This window comes from Helicoverpa armigera, chromosome 3 (genome assembly GCF_030705265.1).
Source record: "Helicoverpa armigera isolate CAAS_96S chromosome 3, ASM3070526v1, whole genome shotgun sequence".
NCBI lineage: Eukaryota > Metazoa > Arthropoda > Insecta > Lepidoptera > Noctuidae > Helicoverpa > Helicoverpa armigera.
In genome coordinates, this window is record NC_087122.1 from 13,246,187 (window position 1) to 13,272,426 (window position 26,240).

At 34.3% G+C, this 26,240-nt stretch overlaps 1 protein-coding gene across 2 annotated transcripts in view; it reads right to left on the reverse strand.

Moving 5' to 3' along the window:
• Nucleotides 1–25,572, reverse strand: part of LOC110379308 (metabotropic glycine receptor) — a 116,652-nt gene extending 91,080 nt beyond the window's left edge. For both annotated transcript variants that reach the window (XM_049836445.2, XM_064043379.1), the window contains exon 1: nt 25,353–25,572. In XM_049836445.2, the coding sequence (XP_049692402.2) occupies nt 25,353–25,539 (187 nt within the window). In that variant the 5' untranslated portion in view covers nt 25,540–25,572. The remainder of the gene's footprint in view (nt 1–25,352) is intronic.
• Between the last annotated feature and the right edge of the window lie 668 nt (nt 25,573–26,240).

Below are 26,240 nucleotides of genomic sequence, written 5' to 3' on the forward strand. Positions count from 1 at the left end.
TATGCATGAGATCACACATGCATTCAGTTATTAAACTTATTAACTAACGGCTTAAAGATAAGGTTAACTAACTGAAAATACACTAACCATGTCTAAATCAGGCACAAACACATGCGTACTTAGCAAACTATCAGTCAGCTGTCTGTACCACGTAACTGACTCAATAGAACAGTCGACTTTTAAAGCGATGTCTAGACAACGCGCTATTTCAGGCATCGGATTGGTTCCTATCTTTGGCTTAGATTGGAAACTAGCTGATGGCTTTTAACTGCCGTTTTGGGTTGACTTGATTTTGGTATTAAAAGATTTCAAAGTATAGCGAAAGAGTCTTCTTTCGAACTGGCTTCCTGATATGTAACTTTACTTCCATGTACAGTGTGGTAGCTACTTAAATAAATCATACAAAAATTTAACCAAAGTTTAAGTAACGAACTTTGGCCACATTATGAAGGTATATAAGCTGAAGGAGATTGTCAAAGAACTTGTGTATGGATTATGCAAAAGTTTTGAAATCGCGGCGGATAGAAATATGAAAGAGGACATTGTGCAAACCCTTATAAAATTGGGATTATAGGAAGAACGTTGATTAATTTAGCCATACTCGTTTTAAACACAAAGTAGGTAGGTGAAAAGGTAATAAATATAGGATGGAAAGGCCTAAAATGAAAAATAAGGTTACCTACAAAACCCAGAATTTCCGACACCACAATACCTAATACCGCCTGTTGATATCTAAAGTTGGACCCTTATCTTGGGCATTCCTCTTGTGTACCAGTCGTCCACATTATCAGTATAAATCCTTTTTACTAAACCTTTCTACATGACCTTTGCATACCTTTGTCAACCCTCGTCACCAGGGGTCCTTTTACCACAAAATCTCGAATCACTTGGTTTCTCACACTCTCGTTGGAAATTAGATATGCGATCGTATTAATGAGATGGAAGAATAATTTGAATAGTTTGTTGGGGATTCGTGGAATAAGGGTAAATACCGTTTTGGTTTTTAAAAGAATCGGATGTATTTTATCGTGGTTCCTACATTTACCGACTCATTTACTAGCTGTTCTCCCCACGGTTTTACCCGCGTCCCGGGAGAACTTCTGCCCTTACCTAGATAAAATATACCTGTATTACTTGACAAGAGTAGTTTTACAACACTCTTGTCAAAATGTCTATTCTTTATTATATTATTAGTATAGAAGTATAGACTAGCTTCCACGACGGAGCTTACCCGCGTCTGGTTTAAAAAAAATCATTGTTAAATAACCTATTTATCAAAAAAAAATATAATATATAAAAAAAATGCTATATAAGATGCAGAATTTATCCTGGTGCAGGAGTAGCTTGTCATATTTATAATATTTATGTATTAGTAAAGATGTAGGGATGATAAATATTTCAACTTAAATAAAATTACTAAAACAATAATGACCCGCTAATAACAATTACCCATCCTCATTAGTGATAGCGAATTGATATTCAAACCGTTCACAGTTTTACTGAAATGTGATCGTTTTATTGTGAAAATTACTGAATATTTGTGTTTCCAATCCGTTTTCAATGCTATTGTATTTGCGATGCGGGTTCAACTACAAACATTTGTGGGATGGACGTGTTTTGATGATTATTATTGTAGTTAAATTCCTCAGTACCTGTAGACTAATTTGTTAATTGTTTGATTAGTTGTATGAATATTAACGCTTCAGTACAATGGATGAATGTCATAATTCTACTAGAAGTTGTGCCTTTGTTACGAAACTAAAATCGTGTTTTTGGAGACTTGCTTGATAGGTATAATGTTTTTCATTATAATTTTTTACTGAGACTGACTTCAGATAAGTAAAAACATTATTATATGTACTCATACTATGTTACCTGGGAAGAGCGCCGCATTCGAATAGTGAAAGAATTTTTAAAATTGGTTCAGATATTTCGAAGCCTGTAGGGTGCAAACAAACTAAAAATGTTTCCAAGTATTAGTAAAGGCTACCTAACTAAAATAAATAATAAATCAAATTAAAAAAATCCTTATTGAAGAAAATAATACAAAACATAATTATCTAACACTGGATCTCGTTAAATAACTACTACTGAATATTTACCCCGCAGGTAAGCTAAATTACTTCATCCCCTTTAAGTTAAAGATACTAATACTTATAAAATAACTATAACCCATCCATCGATATAGGTACCAATACTTACAAACTTTCATGGTCTATTAGTAGGTAATACGCTCAAAGTTCAGTTTAGCCGATACAGTTAAGTAAATAACTCCTATTTATTACAGGTATTAGTTCGATTACCTGATTACTTTCCCAGTAATAAGTGCCTACCCTTTTGTCCGAAGAAAGAAAAGTAGCTCATTATCTATTAATGCTTATCGTTATTGGAGTAAGTAAGGTTGTTTTATTGGATTACTTCGTTTGAAGTATATCAATACATTACCGATTGTTTATGATATAATAGTTGGGACTACTTCACGCATCAGGATAAAAAGTCTTTATAAATATTTTATAGCCTTCCTTGATAAATGAGCTGTATATCTCTGAAATATTTTTACTAATCGGTTGAGTACTTCCGGAGATTAAATTACTCAAATAAAAATCCAACCCCTGGTAGAACCGGTGGTCAGACTTTCTGGCTTTTGTCTACCAGTAACGACTTCCATGTATAACACTATATACCACCGAACGTTTAAATGACAACCGTGACCAATTTAACGTGCCTTAAACCAGTTCTATCACACATTAAATAAAGAAACAACAAGACAAATGCCACACGATTACAAAAGAACCACACAATTTAAAGACTCGAATTCCCAGTTCAGAAACAGTGGTACAACAAAAAAACATATACCACAATTAGTCTAAGAGATCCAAGGTTTAGACATGACATCTCAAAGTCTCCCCGACAATAAATCTCTGGTCATTCCCCGGTGGGCATTACAGTCTTAACAAGCCATTTGATTTGTCGTGTTGTTGTAAGCCCTTGATGTCTGCGGTCTAGATACAGAGAAGATATTCTTGTTCTGAGTGAAGGAATTATGTCTAAGTGATATTTAGAAATAGTTGAATTATGGAGACTTTGAGGTTACGCAATTATAGTTAGTATAACTAGTTTGACACCGGGTTGTGTGACAACTACTTCCTATACTTGAGCAAAAACAGCCATTAATTTGTTCTTATGTAAACTGCTAAATTACATTAAAAAACCCTTTCGGCAGTTTTCGTGTGAAAGAATGATAATATCTACACACACATTACAAAAAGTTTACTTAAATACTAACTGCACACACAAATCAAAGGAACTTCTGGTTGGATTCGATTTTTTCTAGCTCGAAAATTGAGCCTATATGCTGAAAGCAGTTATAGGCTCAATTTTATCCGATTGTAGTAGTAGTTCCAAATAAAAGGTAAGCAAAACCATGAACAGAAATTAATATCGACATCTACCTAAATACGCAATAAATGTAAAGTGTCCATAAATAGAACAACATACCTTCGTAGTGATATCATAATAACCAAATCATTTCATATTAAAACAGTTATTTTCCATAATTTGAGAACTGTAAATAATACTTCTTGACTATCTGATTATTAAGTAGACAAACATTTAAACGCCTACATAGTGTTTATTCCTAGAAAAAGTAATGAAATACAAAATAATCTCCTAGCTACATGTTTGTTGTTGTTGAGAGAAAATTTAATTTCACAATTGTTTTTATGTTTTAAGATTTTTTTTTGTATACACAGAGGTCATTGAACTTGTGTATAAAATTCTAGTTCTTAAGGCAGTCGCTTCTTGCAAAGCACTGGTACTCAGCTACATCTGGTTAGACTGGAAGCCGACCCCACCATAGTTGGGAAAAAAGCTTGAAGGATGATCTCTTATGAGATAGAGGCAAAAATCTATTACGGGATATAATTTTTTTAAATCACTAAGGCCTAAGTGAACGTAAGCTAAAAAAGAAGATTTTAATTAAAAAGATTATGTCAAAAGTTTCGCTAGCTACGCTATATGCGTGGAACTCTAATTTACTCGTATTACAAAGATAAAAGCATTTTTAGGTCATGCTGGAACCAGATTAGGCTGAATTTTAGACGGCCTCAAAGAGATGGTATCATGAATTTTTGGATACCTTGTTACTTACATTAAAAATGTGTTCGTTCGTTGTTACACTGACAAGCTGACATGATATATTTTCGTATTATACTAGCTCATCATCATCTCCCGAGCTTTTTCCCAACAATGTTTGGGTCGGCTTTCAGTCTATATCAAGGAGCTACTGCCTGTATTACCTACTCACTAGAACCCAATATACCTAGGCAGGACTGGATGTCAAACTAACTGGCGAAGTTGGCTACTATTGTTATTTTTTATTGTTAGTCAAAAATCTGTGAACAAAAACTACGTTTCGTGCTATTAAATAATCTTTCCGATAACTTATTACAAAAATATTTCAACATAATTAAGTTCGAGTATCAACATTACACATTACAGTTAGGTATTATTTATTATATATTTTATACTTAGTATTACATTAAAAACATAATAGAGATTGTTTTAATTAATCACACACATTATTAAAACCCTTATTAATATATTTTAAATAATCAGCAGCCCAATTAAAATTGTATTAAAAAGCTCATTTATTCTTCAATGAAAATAATAATTATTTTGCATCATGGTACAAAATATTAATTTAATTGAGATCAAAATATTAATTTTCGGTTACATTTAATTCAGAATTGGCGATTAAATTTTCTTTTGTTATTTTAAGTGAATAATTTCGCATTATAGGAAAATATAATACTTTTAATTTTCCTTTTTTTTGTTATACTTTCTAAGTAGTTTTCAAAAACTCAAAACTCAAAACTCAAAATCGTTTATTCAAATTAGGCTGATAAATCAGCACTTTTCGAACGTCAAAAACAAAAGACAGTCCCCAAAACGCCCGCCCTTCACCACTTCCTATGTGTTTTTGCTGGGAAGAAGAAGTGGCGCAACAAACTCCCCAGCAACACATGTCTGTCTGTAAGGTTTGAAGAACCAGAATGTATACAAAACAAGTCAAATAAAAATATCATTATCACATGATAACCATTATATAAAATTAGGAAAGAAAAAAAAATACAAACTTAACACAAGTAGGCTAGCACACAGATTTACACCCATAAAGACTAAGTAGGTACTCAAGCATTACTTATAGTCTGTTAAGTGTATCTAAAGCCTCCTGTTAATAAAATAGAAATGTATTTTTAATATAAGCATAAAATCGGCGTGCCCACCTACATGCGCAGATGATTATGTTGTAGCAACACAAACAAGGTGTACCTGCCAGGACTACAGTATTATTATTTTCTCCAAAAAAAGCTAATAGAAAATCATACTATTATGAATAGTGTCAATAGCCACCAACACGACCTGGTACCGCCAGCAGCACCCGTTCACGAGTATAACGCGAGGATCAGCCATCGCCCCCTTCGCACATTTTTGAGGGAAGGGGACAACCCGACCCCCAACGCTACCGCTGGCCATACCGTCTAAGGGAGCATGACGTGCTTGCAGCTATTCAAGAAAAGTAGAATATGTAAGAAGTACTGCAGTACTAGCAAGCCATAAAGAAACAATGCTAAGCAAAATTAAAAATCAAATTAATGTCAGAAGTAATGTCAAACAATGTAAAAAAATTATAATAAGTTAATAATTTAGTTATAGTGATAACAAGAATGAGCTGCCTTGCGTTCAACTTAGCGACCAACTATTCCTATCATTTAAATAATCATTAATGCTATAATAAGCCTTCTTTGAAAGAATTGACTTTACTTGTAATTTAAATGCATTAAACGGTAATTGTAGTAAAGTTAGAGGTAGTTTATTGTAAAAGCGGATACCGAGCCCCAAAAATGATCCATGAACCTTATGAAGTCTGTGAGTGGGTACACACAGTTTATGCTTGTTTCTAGTGTTAATACTGTGAACATCGCTTTTTTTGGTGTACAAATGAATATTTTGCCTAATGTAGAGTATATTGGCAAAGATAAATTGTGATGCCACAGTAAGAATGCCTATTTCTTTAAAAAGCTCTCTTAGCGAATGTCTACTACCTAACCGGTATATCGCACGAACAGCTCGTTTTTGTAATACAAATATGTTTTGAATATCAGCAGCTTTGCCCCACAGAAGAATACCGTAGGACATAACGCTGTGAAAGTAGCTAAAATAGACTACTCGAGCTGTGTCTACGTCAGTGAATTGTCTTACTTTTCTGACGGCGTACGCAGCTGAGCTAAGCCTTCCCGCGAGGCTAGCTATATGCGAGCCCCACTGAAGTCTGCTATCGACTGATATACCAAGAAATACTGTGGATTTGACAGTTTCTAGAACCTCGTTACTTAATATAATATTCGGGCCTAGGTTTTTCACGTTCGGTAGAGTAAATTTAAGGCATTTTGTTTTCTTCGCATTTAAGACCAAGTTATTAGTACTAAACCAGTGTGTAACCAACGAAAGTGCACTGTTTACGTCGTCAAATTGATCCCTATTTCTGTCGACTTTAAAAATAAGTGAAGTGTCATCTGCAAACAGTACAACGTCACAGATATTCTTCAGATGGTATGGTAGATCATTAATATATACCAGGAATAAGAACGGACCTAATATTGAGCCCTGTGGCACACCTAATTGGACTGATAAACCTGATGATTTGACGCCATTGACATCTACGCATTGCACTCTGTTATTTAAATAGGATTCTATTACGCTAAGAGCTTCATTTTGGACTCCGTAATAACGTAATTTACGTAGAAGCGTATCGTGGTGCACACAATCGAATGCTTTGGAGAGATCACAGAATACTCCAATGGCATTCTGAGAGTTTTCCCACGCATTAAAAATGTGTTTTAAAAGAGCTACACCAGCATCTGTTGTCGAACGACCTTTTGTGAAGCCATATTGTTCACTATGAAGGAGGCTATTAACATTGAAATATCTTTGTAACTGCTTGAGTACTAATTTTTCGAATATTTTACTAAAAGCGGGTAAGATGGATATGGGTCTAAAATTATTTACATCCTTCTTATCGCCTGATTTAAATAAAGGAATGACTTTACTTAGTTTCATTAGGTCGGGAAAAACTCCGGTTTCAATACATTTATTAAATGTGATAGCAAGATAGGGGGCAACAATGTCGATAATATTCTTTAATAGTTTAATGGAAATGCCCCAATAGTCACCACTGTTTTTTAAGTTCAGCGAATTAAAAACGTTAATAACATCAATTGGCGTTATTTGCTCAAAACTAAAAATAGCGTCACACTTTGGGACACTATTATGCAGCAGATTCTCAGCGTCCGTAGCAGAAGAACTCAAGGAGCGAGTCGTAGTTAAAGGTATGCTAGCAAAGAACTCATTAAATGCCATGGCTACGTCAGCCGCATTACTAATACGTTTATTATCAGCGACTATTTCTAATTTATTTTCAATATTTGTCGATTTTCCAGTTTCCTGATTAATAATTTTCCAAGTAGTCTTTACTTTATTAGAAGAATTTTTTATTGTATTACTTAAATATTTTGCTTTAGCAACATTACAAATTTGTTTAAATAATTTTGAATATTTTCTAACATAATCTAAGAACGGAGTATCAAACCTGTACATTTTCATACCGTATAACTCGTAAAGCCTCGCTCGACTTTTGTAAATACCTTCAGTAGCCCATTTATTAAAGTTGGCAGAGGTAGCATTGACAGTCATGGTTTTAGTCTTAAACGTGGAATTGAATTCCTTTTCTACAACATCAAAGAGTGATCCATACATGACATTAGGATCTTCATTTGCAAGAATAGAAGGTTTAAGTTTTTTGTTTATATTACTTTTAAATCTACTACATCGACTAGCTGTAACAGGCCTGCATTCAATTTTAAATGGCTTTTTGTGGATTACCATGGGAAAACAAGCACTTTGTCCGCAATGGTCAGACGTCAGGTTATTAAGAAGCATACAACTTGAGGCTGCACAATCACAAAAAATATTATCAAGGCAAGTTGAAGAAGTGGCCGTGATTCTTGTAGGTTCAAAAAACAAATTGACTAAGTTATAAGATTTAAATAGGTTTACGAGTCTAATACTTAATGGAGAATCTACCTCTAATATATTTACGTTAAAATCTCCGCATATTATTTTACGTTTATTATTAGATTTCAATTTATTAAACAAGTCTTCTATAACTGACTCGAATATGTTGAAATCACCTGTGGGGGGGCGGTATACGCAAATTATAACATACCGCTCAAGTTCTACACAAGACAACTCGATAGTGCGCTCGACAGAAAGATTAACCAGATCCTGTCGTTGTTTACATTTTAACTCGTTAGAAACTAATATTAAAGATCCACCTCGTATGGCATTCTTCCTTACAAACGCACTTTGTACAGTATATTTGCTATCATTTAAAAACAATATTTCGGGTTCTTTTAACCAATGTTCAGTCAAACATAAGACATGAACATTAAAACCTTCCAAAAACAAACTTAACTCTAACTCCTTGCCAGATAAGCCCTGCATGTTTTGATGTACAAGATTCAAAACATTTGACTCACCTGTTGTCGTGCCTAATAGTTTAAACTAGTAGGCATATCAATAAGAATGTTAGTAGTATTACTAACAATATCCGGAGGTACATGACAAGTACCTGTGTCTATGTGTATATTATATGCTAAAAGATTAGCAATGTGTCGTCTACAGCTAGGTGGCAAATACATAGAATATTCAGTTAATTGAAATCTATTATCAAACTGATTAACATCAAAAATTGAAATAGAGTCAAGACGGTTAGTCCTATTGTACATTAACATATTTAGATTGAAAATGTGCCTATTCTGTTCCTCAGTCAAACTGTAAGAGTAAGGTAAGGCACCTATTATGAATTTACATTTATTTATTTCACTTAAATGTAGAACAAGACTAATGCAATCTATAATATCTTTTTTTGTAACATTAAAGCTATCTCCATAAAGCAATATTATAGTAGAATAGGGGATTAGCTTTGTCAATTTAATAGTATTTATTAAGTGGCTAAAACTGGCACCAGGTAAACAATTATTAATTACATATTGTTGCGAACACTGATTAAATATACTACCTAATCCTTGACCAAATTTGTCAGAAAAAATGTATGTAACACTTTTATTTATAACTGTAATAGAATCAGAATCATGGGTGACAGCCACTTGAGTCACCTGTGGTGCCGGGATAACTGACTGGGGCTCAGGTGTCGGGGAGCAAGTACAACTACAGGAAAGGTTATTTGTCAATGACTCATACCTCTCTGCATTGCACCTCACTATGTCTGCCAGCTCACAGGCCTCTTGCATGCGCTTACTCAAATCCTGTTGTGAAGCTTCATATTTGTGGAAAATATCCCTAAGACAAATTTCTTTAATATGAAGTTCCTCCTGTAAGCGCTGAATTTCAGTGTCATGAAACGACCTACATACGTCTAATTCTGATTGACAAAGTTCTAAATCACTTATTAAACTAATGTTCTTTTTCCTAAGGAAATTGTTTGATTTATACACTTTTTGTGTTTTTAATGATTTTCTAATTTTACCTATTATTCTATTTAATTTTAAATACTTTTAATTTTATTGTGTGATGTAAATGTTTTACTTTCCTGAGCTAAAGTATCATTGGTCAAGTCAATTGTTATCATTGGCTGATTACTACAAGAACCGGATGCACTACCAACAAGCTCATCGTACAGGCTGCAGGTGTTCGCAGACCGTTCACTGGACTTTGCAGACTCCAACTGTGTGATGGTGTTGTGGGCTCTGCTTAGCTCATGTTCCAGCTCAGAGATCCTGGTTAAAGCCAGTTCATGTGTGTCGCTGCACTCTTGCATGTTTGACACTAGTCGATTAAGATGTTGATTTTGGTCGAGTATATCCATATGTTCTATATGTAATTCAGCTAACTGGTTCTTAAGTTCAGTGTTCTTGTCAACAATGACCTTAACTTCTACCTCGCTGTCATCCCGTTCTTGTAACAGCTGTTTGCACAGATCTTTGCTGGTTTCCAAGTCTTTCAGTGTAGCCCTCAACTTTTCCTCAAAGAATGCAGCTCTACGGGTTAACATGATGAAAAGTTAACCCTGAGGCACCCTGGAATGTGAGAAGAGATAGCTAAGTGAAAGAAGGAAGAAAGGTTAAAAGTAAAGTTAAGTTTAGAAACAAAAGACTGGAGGATTATTGTTTAATGAATTAATTCTTAATACAGAGTTAAAGATGCTGAAGCTAATTATAAGGAAAAGAGTACTCTGTATTGCTGGATTGTGAGCAAGTTAATTATGTTTTATGAAAAGAGAAAATAAAAATTAAAAAGTTGTTGAGGGTATATTTTTTTTTTTCTAAATATCTGTTGAAAATGAATGTGTTTGTTGATTGTAGTAGTGTGTAATAAATTCTATTTGAAATAAATTTCTGAAAATAAACTTTCACTGGATATGAAATATAGTCTTACAATGACCACAAGAAAACAGCTGATCTTGTTTAGTATAGACAGTTAAACTTATGGGGCATATTTAGATAGCAGCTTGTATAAGATTTGGTCATTTAACGATGTGCAGGGTATACAAAATTGATAAATGAGGGGACTGGGTATCTAATACATAATAAATAAACAAATACTCCCCGGGTTTTATGTTTGTCTCGAACACTTTCAAAATCCGTTCGTTGGGATGACAGCCAGTATCTTTCCGATTGATTTCTATCGTTATTTTGCACCGAAATCACTCACAAACATTTATCCTTATATCTTATCACTAAATCTACTGAATCTAAGGTCAATTACAATAATTAAAGCACTAAAACTATTTAATTTTAAATAAAATCTAAGACATATATTTTTGACAACCGGCCACCAGTGTTGCCATTTTTGTTGTGAACCTACTATTTCGGATTAATTTTCTTTACAGCTATAACGATCAATACAGGACAAATAAGTATTATCCTTAGCCACAGAACACATTATAAATAGATAAAAAATCCAAGCCATTTTTTCACATTTTACGTAATTAATCTTCAACTGGCTCAAAGTAAAAAGGCGCCACCAGACACACGATACTTCGCTCAAAGAAAATCCCTCAAAGAAAATGGCCTATTTACCCGGGCACCGCTAATAACACACACTACACTTAAATGGAAAATGCATACGGACCGCCGAATAAGTTTTAAACTTAGCCATAAGTTTTGTTCTTACTCATAGTGTGAGAGAAATCCTTTAATAAGCAAGTTCGTTCGTGACGTCACTTTCACAGTTTCTCAGTTCTGTCATGCTTAACGGAGTTGTTGGAAAGTAAAATTAGTTTTAATATCCTACATCCTACATCATACATCCTACATCCTACATCCTACATCCTACATCCTACATCCTACATCCTACATCCTACATCCTACATCCTACATCCTACATCCTACATCCTACATCCTACATCCTACATCCTACATCCTACATCCTACATCCTACATCCTACATCCTACATCCTACATATATTATAAACGTGAATGTTTGTGAGAATGTATGGATGTATGTTTGTTATTCTTTCACGCAAAAACGGCTGGACCGATTAGGTTGAAATTTGGTATGTAGATAGGTTATACCCTGGATTAACACATAGGCTACTTTTATCCCGGTCAACAGGGATAAACCGTATTTTTATTAATATTTTGTTAAATTAGTATAGACGGCCTCTTTTGAGTTTTGCTGTTTCTTTTTCTGAATCCTGTATTTTTTTTGTTTTTAGGGTTCCGTACCCAAAGGATAAAACGGGACTCTATTGTTTTCGCTCCTCTGTCTGTCCGTCCGTCCGTCCGTCCGTCCGTCTGTCCGTCCGTCTGTCACCAGGCTGCATCTAAGGAACCGTGATAGTTAGAGAGCTAAAATTTTCACAGATGATGTATTTTTATTGCCGCTATAACAACAAATACTGAAATACTGAAAACTAGAATGTAATAAATATTTTGGGGGCTCCGATACAACAAACATGATTTTTTTGTACGATTTATAAATAATGGTACGGAACCCTTCGTGCGCAAGTCTGACTCGCACTTGGCCGGTTTTTTTATTAGTACGCAGATGTCAATCTTTTTATCATGGATGCTGTCATAGATTTAGAAACCCACTACCGTTTGATAGATAGGCAATAGGTGACACATAATTTTATGCGATAAGAGTTCAAAAACTGACCACTGTAGAGGCATGTAGCTGGCCCTACTGGCTGGAACTAGAATGTGTTAAAGACAAATTTTAGTAACAAAACAAGCGATACTTTAAAAAATGTTTCACATTTTTTATGAATTGATTCCAAAAATTAAGAAACGCTATAAATACTAATACGTTACTCTAAATACTATAACCTCTAGTATCTGGCATCTCAACGTGCTTCTGAGACGCCAGATCAGTCGCGAGATCGGTGTCGACAGAATGCTGAGTATCTGGCGTCTCAACGAGTTAACGAGACACCAGTTCAATCACAAGTCCGCCGACAACAGAACGCTGACTATCTGGCATCCCAGCGCAGTTTATGAAACACCCGAACAGACCCTAGCTCGGCGCCAACAGCAGGCTACTCGCATGGCATCCCAAAGAGCAGCAGAAACTATTGAAGCAGCTGAATCTCGCAGACGCGCTGTTGCTGAAAGGGCACAACAGCGACGTCTCATATTCTCGAGAAATACATGGGGGGTATTCGACAAAGCTGCATTTGATTACGACGAGTCCCTTTATTATGAAACCCACAACCTTATTACAATAGAAATGATGAATAAGGTAGATTTTGCGATGCTCTCAAATGGAAAGAGGAAGCTGCAGGCATGTGTTGCTCGGGTAGTTGTAGAGTTGCTTAAAGAACTGTTCTCCAATGATACGGACGAGTCTACGAGAAGCTAAGGGACACAATGTACTTATACCACGTATCCCTATCATACCCAAAAACTTGCCATTTAATTTTAAACGGCTGCAGTTTCCGTTAAAAGTTGCATTTTCCACAACAACACTTTTTTTTTGACAACCCTTAAAGGTAGCAGGGTTACATTTGGGCTCGCCATGTTCTTCCCATGGTCAGCTCTATGTGGCTTGCTCACGTGTTTCTAAATCGCAAACTCTACATGTTTATGCTGACCGAAATAAATCGTTTAATATACGAGTAGTTTACAGGAGTATATTGCAGTAGCTACCTATAACTTTTAACTAAATTCAAAATCCTTATTTGTGAACGTATCATAATCATCATCTCCCGAGCTTTTTCCCAACTATGTTGGGGTCGGCTTCCAGTCTAACCGGATTCACCTGAGTACCAGCACTTTACAAGAAGCGACTGCCTATCTGACCTCCTCAACCCAGCTACCCGGGCAGGCCAATACCCCTTGGTTAGACTGGTGTTCAACTAACTGGCTTCTGACTACCCGTAACGACTGCTAAGGATGTTCAATGACAGCCGGGACCTACAGTTTAACGTGCCATCCGAAACACAGTCATTGGTTCCAACTTATGCGTTAATTCCAACTTATGCGTTGGAAAAGTGCTGTTTTGCAGCCAAGTTTGAATAAATGAGTTTTGATTTTGATTTTTGGTGTCTAAGATGTACTCAGAAAGTACATACAAACTTTGAAAAGTTGCGTTGGTACTTGCCTGACCTGGAATCGAACACACGCTCTCATACTTGAGAGGTTGGTTCTTTACCCACTAAGCCATCACGACTTGAATGTATTATAATAAGATCTACTTATGTAATTACATAAAATAAACAAAATATACGTTTTATGAAGTTTTTATAATCTTACACAGGACAGTGGAGACTTAGTAATAGGGTTTTTACCCACTGGGGACTTAACCTTAAAAATAAAACGTACCTTTTATTCATATCGAAGTATGAATGAAGTTTTGTTTTTATTAATACAACACGCGGGCGAAGCCGCGGGCGGAAGCTAGTACGCTATATGTTTAATTAACTTCTATAAAAAAGCCTCCCTGCATAGATAAAAATATGGGCAAAGTTCACAATGAAACTTTAAGGGTAGGTTGTATCATATAACTATAACAAAATCATAACTAGGAATCAAATCGCTGATTTAACTTATTAGTGGCAATTTATTTTAGTGCCTATTAGTGACAAGACTCCTCCGAGCTTCCGAACACTCCGATGCACGGGTGAATTAATCACCAACTTCCAGACTATGGGCTAATTTGTGAAAGTTTCTAAAACCCACAAAGAGTTGCGCTTGTGACCACTAGAGCAACGAGGCAGTCGAGGCAAGATTTTACTTGCCATACTACCAACACAACTCCCTAAAGTAATCAATTTCAAAATCTATCAGACAAGCAGAAGCTCGTATAAACACAATCGGCCTTCATACCTACCCGACTACACAAACAGGAGTTCGCAGCCCTTCATTTGTAGATTGCTCTCGTTTCTATATCCTAACAAATTGGAAAATCGAAGGTTACCTAACAGCCTTCACACAATTACTGCGTCAGCTTATTGAGATAACTTTGTTTCACAGATATTGTTTTGTACAGGCAATGGAAAGATTTTGTTACTTGTATAGCTCAGCTGGTTAAAATCAATCATCATTGTTATATATTGTCTAATATTACTGGCTTTGCCTGGATGGTCTAGCGTTCGCAGTATATAATTTTAACACACTGCGTGACACAGACATCATTGCTTCAATAGGTTTGTACCGTTCATAACTTCCATTCACATATCGCACACCACATATAGAACTCGTGTCACTAGGAAATCACTTATTTTCTGCAGACAAAAACTATCCTATATCCTTTCTCAGGTTTTAGTCCATCTGTGTACCAAATTCCATTTAAATCGATTCACTAGATAAGGCGCAAATTCGAGACACAGACAGACTACATTCGCATAAAAGGATTAAAGTCAGCCAACAATACTTTTTAAGAACACCCAAATAAACGATGAAACAAAACATGGCAGAACCTTAATAAAGACATCAAAATAAGCCCATAAACAACGAACAACAATTCTAAGTCTTTACAAAGTTCCTCATGAATCAGTCACGCGGTTAACAGGAAAAAAACATGGAGAAAACTTTGTATTAGAGGAGCGAGTGAACAAATATGCGCTTGTTTTGCTTCTAGCTAATAAAATGTTAAGTTGAGCTCAGCTGCTGTGAAAAACTGACATTTTTGTTATCATTGAAATAAACTACTTTTACGGATTTTATCGTGGTTATATTAATATTATTTAATCCCAACGTTTCGGATCCTTTACAGCATCCATGGTCACGGGCAGACTGCCGCGATAAAATCCGTAAAAGTAGTTTTAATTCAATGTCTAATATTCGCGTAAGTGTCAGAAATCTATAAGCTTTGTTTTCAATTTCAATATGGTTGCTAAAATATTTGTCTTTAAGTTTCATCCTCTTCCTGAGCGATGTAGACTTAGATTAAAACTGACCGTAAACCATATATCATTTATTTAAATCATGCTGAGAATAAGACTGAAGAATAAAAATAGCCCCTAAAGCGCCTATTTTTCACCACTTCCTAAGAGTTTTTGCTGGATAGAATAAGTTTCCAAACAAATTCCCTAGCAACACATTTTCATATTCCATACATTAAACATCTTAATAAATCGGTTAAGACACGTAAGACTTTTGTTTTAGAAAGAATTGTGTTTGAGTTTTTAGAAACAATTTTATCCTAATTTCCTAGGAATTTGATCCGCAAGTTAATTTACCTAGGACTCAAAATCAACTACAAAATGTTTTGTAAACAAACTTATTTAGTCGTTGACTGACATTAAAGAAGTTTATTTATTATTAATAACACCGAGATAACTGAGTGGAACTATTAATTTATTTATGAAGACACTTTAAACGTCTGTCTTGTTCTCAGTATTTTCTATTTAAATGACTAGTTTTATCTGTCTGTTATTGTAGAGAACATAAGTGGTAAAATATCTATAACTACACAGGTTAGTTTTCACTAAAAGGTTACAATAATTCATGTGCAAATTTTACGTACATATACAATAATATACATAGAGGTACATGCCTCATGCGCAGTGTTGCGTACCGGTAGTTAACTTAAAAAATAAATAAAAGTAAGTACTATTAGTTTACTTAAGAACCAATTACTTTCCACTTATAGAACATCACATTATCTCTTAATACCAATCCAGTGGAACCTTCGAAAACTCATCGTTTGCAAAACCGTTCACTTCGAAACTACGTAACTACAGGAAAGTAGATAAAAACTAAAGACGCCCAGTTGTTTGAGTTTCTTCTCAAATTGCTTAACTTGCCCTATATCTGGAAGTTTCGCGACAATATTTGAAGTTTACGTTCGATGGGTATATCATTTAAGCGATTTTTGATCAAAATTATTATTTTATATCCTTAGAGTCTTGTGGTTTTATCTTCAAGGCTGATGAAATACAAGACAATTTCGAAAAGGAGTTTAACAAGACCATTTTCTTCTTTCATTACAGTTTGTCATAAAAGTACATTGATTTGTATAAATTTTGTTTGAAAATAGTTATAAGTTTACAATCTCACACTACATGCAATACTTTACTGCTACTAATAACGCTTAAAGTAGTTTTTTTGTAAATGTCCATGTTTTGCACGTCAGCTTGTAATTTATGTGTGAGTAAAAACAACTTTAAAATTAAAGTGATAAAGTTAGGTTTTCAGTAACAACGGGGAGCGATGCGATAAGCGGCAGCAGTAATAAAATTAAACCAAAACATACCTATCAACTGTACACATTTTTGACAATGCACAATAACAGTAGGGCAAGAAAGTTTCTACGAAGAAGTTTGAAGACAAATTGAGAAGACTACAAAACATTCTAACGGGCACATACTGAAACACCACTCAATTTTAAAGATAGCTGATGCACCATTCAATCTCTGAGACTTACATAAATGACTGCAACAGAAAGGCTTAAATAACACTTGAAGTTAAACGTACCTACTTTTAAGTGAGTCTTTAACATTTTAAAATACTCTTTCATTCAAAAACAAAGTTGACTAACATAAAAGAAATTTATTTATTATTAATAATACCTGGACAACTGAGTTGAATTAATTATTTATTTATGAAGACACTCCTGTCTTGTTCTCAGTATTTTCTATTTCAGGGACTAGTTTTATCTATACTACCACTCGCTTCGCTTACATTGAGACCACAGCCTTACAGTTTTTCTAATAAAACAAACTTCAACAATAGGCTAGCTGCATGAAGCCAAATTAATTCCCGTTCCCAGGAAACTGCACTGTGTATATTAGAGACATTCTTTTAAGTTAAAAAATATATGTTTTTATACCAGTTAAATAAAGTTATTGTTTTTCGTTTGTGACAGTTCGTTTATTTAGTACATAGATTTATGTACTTTTATATGTTATGTATAAATGTTATTTAATATATGTTGTGTTCAAATATAATGTAGTAAGCGTAGGATTATTTGGAATTAAACTTTTTTATGTTACCTATTTTTAAAGCTATCATTTATTTAATTTTCAGGCAAAATTTTGCAAAAAAACATGTTACACAAATTCAAAACACATTTCTTCTGCATGATTCTGTACAAAATTTATTTAAAGCACCCACGCGTAACTATATAAAATTTACGTTTTTCAACAAGAGATGCTTTGAAAAACTCTGTCACATAGATATTCTTTTGTACCCAAGATACAATGAAACTGTGTTAGAAATAAAAATGAAATGTATGATCTGCTACGAACGCGTAGCTGGCGTAGCAGCGTAGCCTCGTAGAGCTTTCGTAGCCAGACGATCCGTGAATGCTCGAAATAGAATTTTTCTTTATTTTGTATTTATGTAGGAGAGGTGGGATGTGAGTTCATGTCTGACTTTAGATATGAAAAGAAGTCACACATGCTCCTTCGGTTATGTTTAATCTTTGTGGAGAAAAAGTCATTCAACCTAATATTTTTTTTTGTTTTAATTTTTGTATTTTGTAGTTCTGGATTTTTAAAACTAACATCCAAACGTTATTCTCGGCAAGTGAAAAATGAAGTTTCATAAACACTAATTAGCAAACAAGCACACCTCAAAGGTCATAATTTCGTACTAAAACATTTTTGTACCAAAAACTCACCCTTACTTAATTTAATTAGATACCATTTCCCTCCCACTTGCGTTACCAAAGCAATAAATAAATAAACACCTGCGTAATAATTAGAAAAGTGCTAAAATAAACATTTGCCCCTTTTGTTAGAAAATTACTTTTGACTCCGGGAGGCTTTCGCAAAAAGGTAACAAAGTTGTTTAAAAAATTATTCGTTTGGAATTGTTTTGGACGTTTTTCTTGGTATAATGGAATGAAGAATGACGGCTGTAAACACTGCTGTTGGTATTCGAATACAATTGTTTGTTTTTATTTTGTAATACACTTGAATAATTTGAACTCTTCAATATTAAGCTTCACTGAGTGAATGAAGACGAAATAAATTAACTTGGGTTTTAAAATCTGAAATCATATGGTAATTTATGATAACCTCCTTCGCTGTATAAGAAAAAGCTCGTGCCCTGCAGTGGAACAAAATGACTTATAATAATGAAGAAATAAAGCAAAAACAGCTATCCAGAATTTTTTGATCTATTGTCTTTTACCTACCGGCACAATATTTAAAACTAATTATAAAAGGAAGATAAAGCAGCCTTCGTCCTCAAGCATACCTATATAAAATTTGTTATTCTTAAGCTTTATTTAATAAAGTGCAAGCCTTTTGGCATCAGCTAGGCACAAATTAAGACTACAAGTACCTATTAAATAAGAAAATGTTTAATGAAGAAACCTAACCCAGTACTTGACCTAGCAATTAAGCATAAGAACAGCAACCTCGTAATTTTACATCAAAGTCATGTTTTTACAGCGCATAAAATTAACCTGGCGAAAGTGTATTGAAGTGTGAAATACCTGAAATACAAAACTTACTGTACATATGATTATTATCACCAAAATGAAGTAAAGATAATATTTTATCATCTAACTTGTACTGTAAGAAAACATTTGTAAAAACTTTTTTTTTTAAGAATGACTATGCAGTTTCTTACCGTTTCTTTCATGAGACTCACTCTTTTGGAACCAACTCCTTCTAACTAGCATGACAAGAGGTTTATTTGAAATAAAAAAAAACGATTTTGACATTACCATTTTGTCACTGCATTTTCGAAAGTAAAATATTCATATTATTTATCACAAAAAGTAATTTGTAGTATCGAAAAACTAAAGCGTCGTATTTAATAGTTTCTTCATCGCAAATAGTCGCGCTCCGATCGAATTGATTGCAGAAAACTTTGCGCATAGTTCAGCACTAAACTTTCCCTGGGGTTTTACTCGGAACCGAGACCCGCAATGGAGTATTGATATAAATAGTAATACCGCCTTTTTATCGTTGCCCTACTTAAGAATGAAATATACCTCTATAGTAGTACCGATTTTTTTGAGCACTTGACAGCTATTAATTTCAAAGAGAAAATAGCATTTTTGTACTGCCTGAGAGCACTCTCAACTGCATCAAGAAACGGTCAGACCATACTTTCAAATACTGTTTGTTCATAATCTATGAAACCATACACACTATATATGTGTATTTTTACCTACCCGTATACGTTAAAAATATGAATATTCATCCAAAATAACAATATTACCTAATTAGTTCTCCAAGGACCAGGCTTTTTTGTCCGCAACTTAAGTGAAAATATTTTACCTTTTAAAGCAGCTGCGGCTAAGCCTTTTTTACCAGCTGTTCCGTTAATAATTAAAACAAGTGATTAAATGAAGTTATTTGCACTTCAGTGTACTTCCCACAACCCGTAACCAAAGTCTTTGAACTTGTTTATAACCAAAGACTTTGAACTTATATTGCAGATCAACCCGAACATTGCGAAGTTTGTCACACAAGAGAGTTATGTCGAAACTTTCATTTACATGGTAATCATTCTGAAGGGGAAATCTTAACTTTGATCTTTTATTCGAATGTGTGTCTGTTTATAACACCTTTGCTGAGGTTTTGCTGAACTGAGAATAAAAATCTTGATTCTAATCACAGTTTTAGTCGATCTGATACCGGCGAAATACCTAATCGTTGTTATGTGCTTCATCATCATCAGCCAGCAGCAGCAACCAGCAGTCCACTGCTGGACATGGGCCTCTCCAAGTGCACGCCACTGAGATTGATTTTCGGCTTCTCGCATCCAGCTCTGTTATGTGCTTACTAACCCTTATCTTCATACTGATTTTATAAGCCCAAACAAACTAACGGCCGACTAAAAGTTTGTAGTATGCGGGTACTCTTAGGTTGTGGAAATATTTTTTATATTTTTAATTAGACACTACAACTGTGTAGTTGTTTTATTTGTAGTTGAAGTACCAATTTTTGATCGAAGTTCCCGACCGCAGTTTTTCCTACAAGAGTGCTGCGAGAGAGAAAAGTGTCACAGTTTTATATTGGAGTTTGAAAACTTTTGTGTCAGTTTTCAAGTACGATTTGGATTTTTATGTTCTGACATGCTTGTTTAATGTGACATTAGTCGCGTTTAAGGAATAAGTAGTGCTACAGTAGTTGAATGTATGTATTGTAATTGTCGTCATCCTCCGAGCCTTTTCCCAAACTATGTTGGGGTCGGCTTCCAGTCTAACCGGATTCAGCTGAGTACCAGTGCTTTACAAGAAGCGACTGCCTATCTGACCTCCTCAACCCAGTTACCCGGGCAACCCGATACCCCTTGGTTAGACTGGTGTCAGACTTACTGGCTTCTGACTACCCGTAACGACTGCCAAGGATGTTCAATGACAACCGGGACCTACAGTTTAACGTGCCATCCGAAGCACAGTAATTGGTGTCTAAGATATACTTAGAAAGTACATACAAACTTAGAAAAGTTGCATTGGTACTTGCCTGACCTGGAATCGAACCCGCGCCCTCATATTTGAGAGGTTGATTCTTTGCCCACTAGGCCACCACGATTTTTTTTGTATGTAATTGAATGTTTTCAAATAATTCATCATGCTCAATGAAGTTTGATTTAATTCTAAAACTATTATTTTAAACTGCCACGTTTATAACACACTGGCTAGTTTCGGAGCCCAAAGTACAAACAAAAAAAAACCCTATGTACAGGGAAAATACTAAGAAAAAATAATTTCATATCAAAAACCAATAATTTGAGTTGTTTAAAAAGTCTGTTCATAAGCAGAGAAGGAACGATCCCCGATCGCCACGCTCACTAACTTCCTAACTTAATTCCTGAACTTTTCTGAAAAACTTCACAAATCGATTATCTACTTCTAATTTTCAGATTGCTTTGAAACTTTGTGAATTTGCGTTTGATGGCTATATGCTTTTGTAGGGCGGTACACACTGCAAACTTTTAGTCAGCCGACAGTTTGTTTGGGCTCATAAAACAGTATGAAAATGAATAATAATACACACTGTACAAAGATCAGATATTGTGCCAGTATCAGACCTACTGAAACTTTTATAGAATTCACGATTTTCTTAAAAAAATAATATTTTTCGAACCGTCTCACGCCAACTGTCCTCCGACTCTTTAGTCTACAGTGTGCGGTTACTATTAATCTCCGCACAATATTGATTTATTAACAGTCGATTGTAATATTAGTCGTGTTTGGTTTATGTAACTCCGGTCGGTTTCATAAGCTTTCAGATAAGTTTAGATAAACTCTTATTATGTTGGATAATATCATGTTTTTGTACTAATTATTACTCTCAGGTGTGGTAATACCACTTGATTAATATGTTTTACTTGGAAATTATGCATGTACACTTGACTTTGGTTTACCTGCGTGAGATAAAACATATCTATACTAAAGTAATAATGAAGAGGAAACCTTTCATGTTTGTTTATGTGTACAATAAAGGCTCAAAAACTATTGAACAGATTTTTAAAAATATTTCACAGTTGGACACTATTCCAAAGTAACTATAGTAGGCTATATTTTTTACCGGCACAGGAAGAAGTTCCCACGGGACGTGGGCGAAACCACGGGAAAACGACGTTATAAATAAAAAGAGACACAGATTTTTAGATATACAAGAATGGTAAAGATATAAACCAAAACAAAAGCTCTCAAAACAAACCCTTCGTAACACCTGAGATTTATTTCACTTCTCTATAGCTGAATACTTAAACAGTATCTGAAACATTAACTAAAGGAAAGGGTCGTGGTGTTGAGCCGGAAAACCATTAATTTGTAATGTGCATAGAAATAATTTATATGCACTGTACTTTCTCATTCGAGTGGAGATGAGACTATGGGAAGTCAAAACAACCATGTACAGTAACTGGGTTGAGGTATTCAGAAAGGCAGTCGCTCCTTGTAAAACACTGGTACTCAGCTGCAAGCGCTTAGACTGGCAACCAATCTCAACGTTACTGGGAAAAGGCTAGGAAGATGAATGTTAGACAAAATGAGATTTGGATTTAACAACACGAATCATAGCTATTATTTTAACAAAATTATTGGTATGTTTCCCTGTAAAACTGTATATTTCAATTTAATATTTTTTGTCTAATATACTTGGAAAACTGAAATATTATACACATTTTCAACCACCTACTATCGTATATTGTTTTGTCGTTTTCACAGAATTCCTAGTACATTATAATTAATGCTCAAATTCCAAACTCGGGGCCTTTGATATTAAAATCAAAATCTATTTTCTTGTAAACTGTTTTTCTTGAAAACGTGATTCTAATATTTTAACCAAAAGCTTATTTTGATAAGAATTTCAACTTTGGCATTGAGTTATAGAATTTCTTGTTATTTGATGTGACAATGAGTAATATACAGCAAAAATCCATTAGGCTTAATCCATGCCTTTCTAGAACTCGTAATCTAGAAACTACTCGAGTGATTTAATATACAATAGGTGGCATTTTATTGTGCTTTTCTATAGATTTTTTGATAACCTTGAAGGTTAACTTACAACTTAGATTTTTTTTTGCATTACCATGATTTACTATTTTTAACCCACGACACAAAAGGGAATTGTTATAAGTTTGACCAGTGTGTATGCCTGTATGTCTGAGTATATTTGTCTATCCTCCGTTTGTGACCCGTATGAGAGCGAACGATTGGAAGTTTAATAAGATAACAAGGATAACATATATTGAAATCATATCTACTAAACTCATGTAGAATTTTCAGAAAACTTATAACCTCAAATACATAGGGTACCTAGTGCATCTTAATTATACAAGTCAGTTCTAAATATAAATAATATGCCTGTTTCTATCATATTACATGAACATTACTTCAATAAGGAACTGCAAACGCGTTGCAGTTTCTAAGGATAACTTACGTCACGTAAAGCAGTTTCATTAAAGATGTACAAACTTCAAGAAAATCTTACTCGTTGTAAAGCGCAGGAGTAAGACGAGATATTTCGTAAATTCATTTAATTATGCATGCATGTAAATGATGTACTAGCTTTTACTAGGAATTTCATTCGCGTCCCGAGGAAACTTCTTCGTGCACCCGGATAAAAAAGCATATAGCCTTTTTTGATAAATGGGCTTTGTAATTAAATACTTCTGCTTCTTGAGCTCAGCACGTCATAACCATCAAACATATACAATTTTCAGTTATATAATATAAGCATAGACGTGAAATAATGTAACGGATGTTATGTATATTACAATTTTGAAGAATCAATATGAATGGTCACTTTCTCTCTCCCCCATATTTTTGTTATATTAGAAAAACGATCTGTCAACTCCATCCCCGTAAAGAACTCTATTACCTACAGCTATGCTACAGGTGTATAAAAGCTACTACTTGCATATTTATAATTGTTACAAATTTTACCGTGATATTGTTGACCGCAAGTGCGAACAAATCGCTAATAAATCAAGCAAATTGGCCGCATCACGCTGAGATTACCAAATCGTCTGCCAAACATGATGCTTGTACCACGGTGCCAAAATTGCATGTTGTACCAGCATAAATGTACCACGCTCAAAATTGTCCGGGAGCAACGCCCGAAGAGATCGTATGTACAAAATGATAAGTTATTTCCAAACAAAATAATGAATTTATTCGAGCGTGTGACCTTTTTAGCGAAAGTGGAAAGTGTTTTATATGAAAGGTTTTTAGTCTCTTGTTTTGAATAACTCATTTTATCGTTTCTGTAGAAAATATAATCTTGTATCGGATAGTATTCAATTTTGATTTTTTTAAATAAACTAGCAGCTAATATAAGCTTTCATTCTGATCAATGAGAAAATGCTTTCTTATTTTCAAACGTATTTCAAAATAACGGTTTTATAAAAGAAAGCAATCATTTCGCATGACCGTAAAATAATTGCTTATTCACGTCCATTTAGATATGACGCTCATTTTATGAATATTATTCGCACGGAAATTCCGCAACTCAAAACCAAAATTGATGAAAACTCACATTCTTGCAATTATAATAAGTATGTTTTACAACAATTAACCGAAATTATCCTCCATTCCTTATTTTGGCAGGCTTCATAAATTACGTAGGTACTTAATTAATTTAAAATTGCGAGAGGAAGGGATCGTATAGCCAAGTTAAGGGAATATATGTGAAATGATTTGTGTTCCGGGGTACGAAGAGATTATGCTTGACAAATGATGGATTGCTGTACCTTCGGAGACAAGCCTTAAAGATTACTCTCACATTATTGTTATTTCAGTGGGAATTTAATAATGTTGTTGTTGTACAATTTACAATAAATTTTAGGTCATTAGCATTAAGTTGAAAATAATTTGTTGTTGCTTAATTTATTCATTATTTGAATGAATAATAAATGTTATTATTCAACAAGTCTGGTGAGCTGTTGAATTTCAATTTAATTGTGTTTCTGTTGATTATTATTTCACCTAATTATAGACTAGTTTTGTTTAGGTATACCTATATATTTATCTAAAAACCTTTTGTGTTAAAACTTAAAAGAAGCTTATTATATCATCAGACGATTCAACGTGAACGTTATAATAATTCCCCGAAGGCTCTCAAAAGATGTCGTAAAAATTGTAACGATAATTTTATTAGCGTCATAATAAACTGAAGTTTCTAATAACGTTCATGAGAATTACCATTTTTGTACTTAAAAATGTCTGGCTTCTTTATTTATTGTACCTCGTCCAAAAAAACCTTATGAAGATTTGTAGCTAACCCATGAATGAAGTACCAATGATTTACATGCTAAATCAGATTGTATACTAATATTCAATTGTTTCAATTTCTTAGCACCATCTTCTAAACGCTTAGCACTAAAAGTACCGAAAAAGTACCACTTTACCTAGCTCACTACTCCTCTCAGCTTCAATCTGCGCGACCAGGTCTCTGGCCCGGCCGTGCATCCGCGAGAAATGAACCCTGGACCGGCCATGTCTTATGAGACTCCTTCCACCATGTCGCACACCCCTCACTTCACTTCTATAGCACTGCACTAGCGTCGCGATGTATATTAATATTAGCGTCCGCATTATTGGAGCATTGTGGCGTGCGCTCCCGACGGCCGCGCGTCTGCTACTGAGCTCGCGTGTTTAAAGAAGGACCCATTTTTTAAAATTCGAATGTGACATCGAATTCAGAATTAGTTTTCGAATTTCATCTTTTTTTTTTTAAAGAGGATTAAATGAGGTTTTAGTCTTGCCGAGGTTAATAATTTATTTTTTATATCTCATAATCTAGCTCTTCGCGTAAGCCGGGCTCACTCGAGTTAGTATCGGAAAAATATTTAATTATATTTACTTTCAGTTTTGCTCGTTAGTAATTAGAAGAGACTTTTGCTAATAAATAGTTGTAATGGATATTTTTATTAATGCTTTCTTTTAGTCCTTGGCGTTCTCAAGGGGTTACTTTTAATTAACTTCTTAGCCTGTAATTGCAGTTACTGTATTGCTAATGAAAAGCTCAAAGGAGGTTATTAACAATAAGTTTTCAATATCTTTTATCGAGTTCTCTTATTTCAGAAGTTCTTTGTTGAATCATATTTTAGGCTTTTGACTTTTGATATTAGAATTAATCTTGGTTTTTGTAATACTGAACAAAATAGAATACATATACAGTTCTTTTGATGTTTTAAATGCCCTTTTGTTTTATGTTTAAAGCATTAAGCATTTATTATTAATGGAACGTATTTGTTTGTTTTGTGAAAGTGCACAAAAATATGAATGCGTAGCAG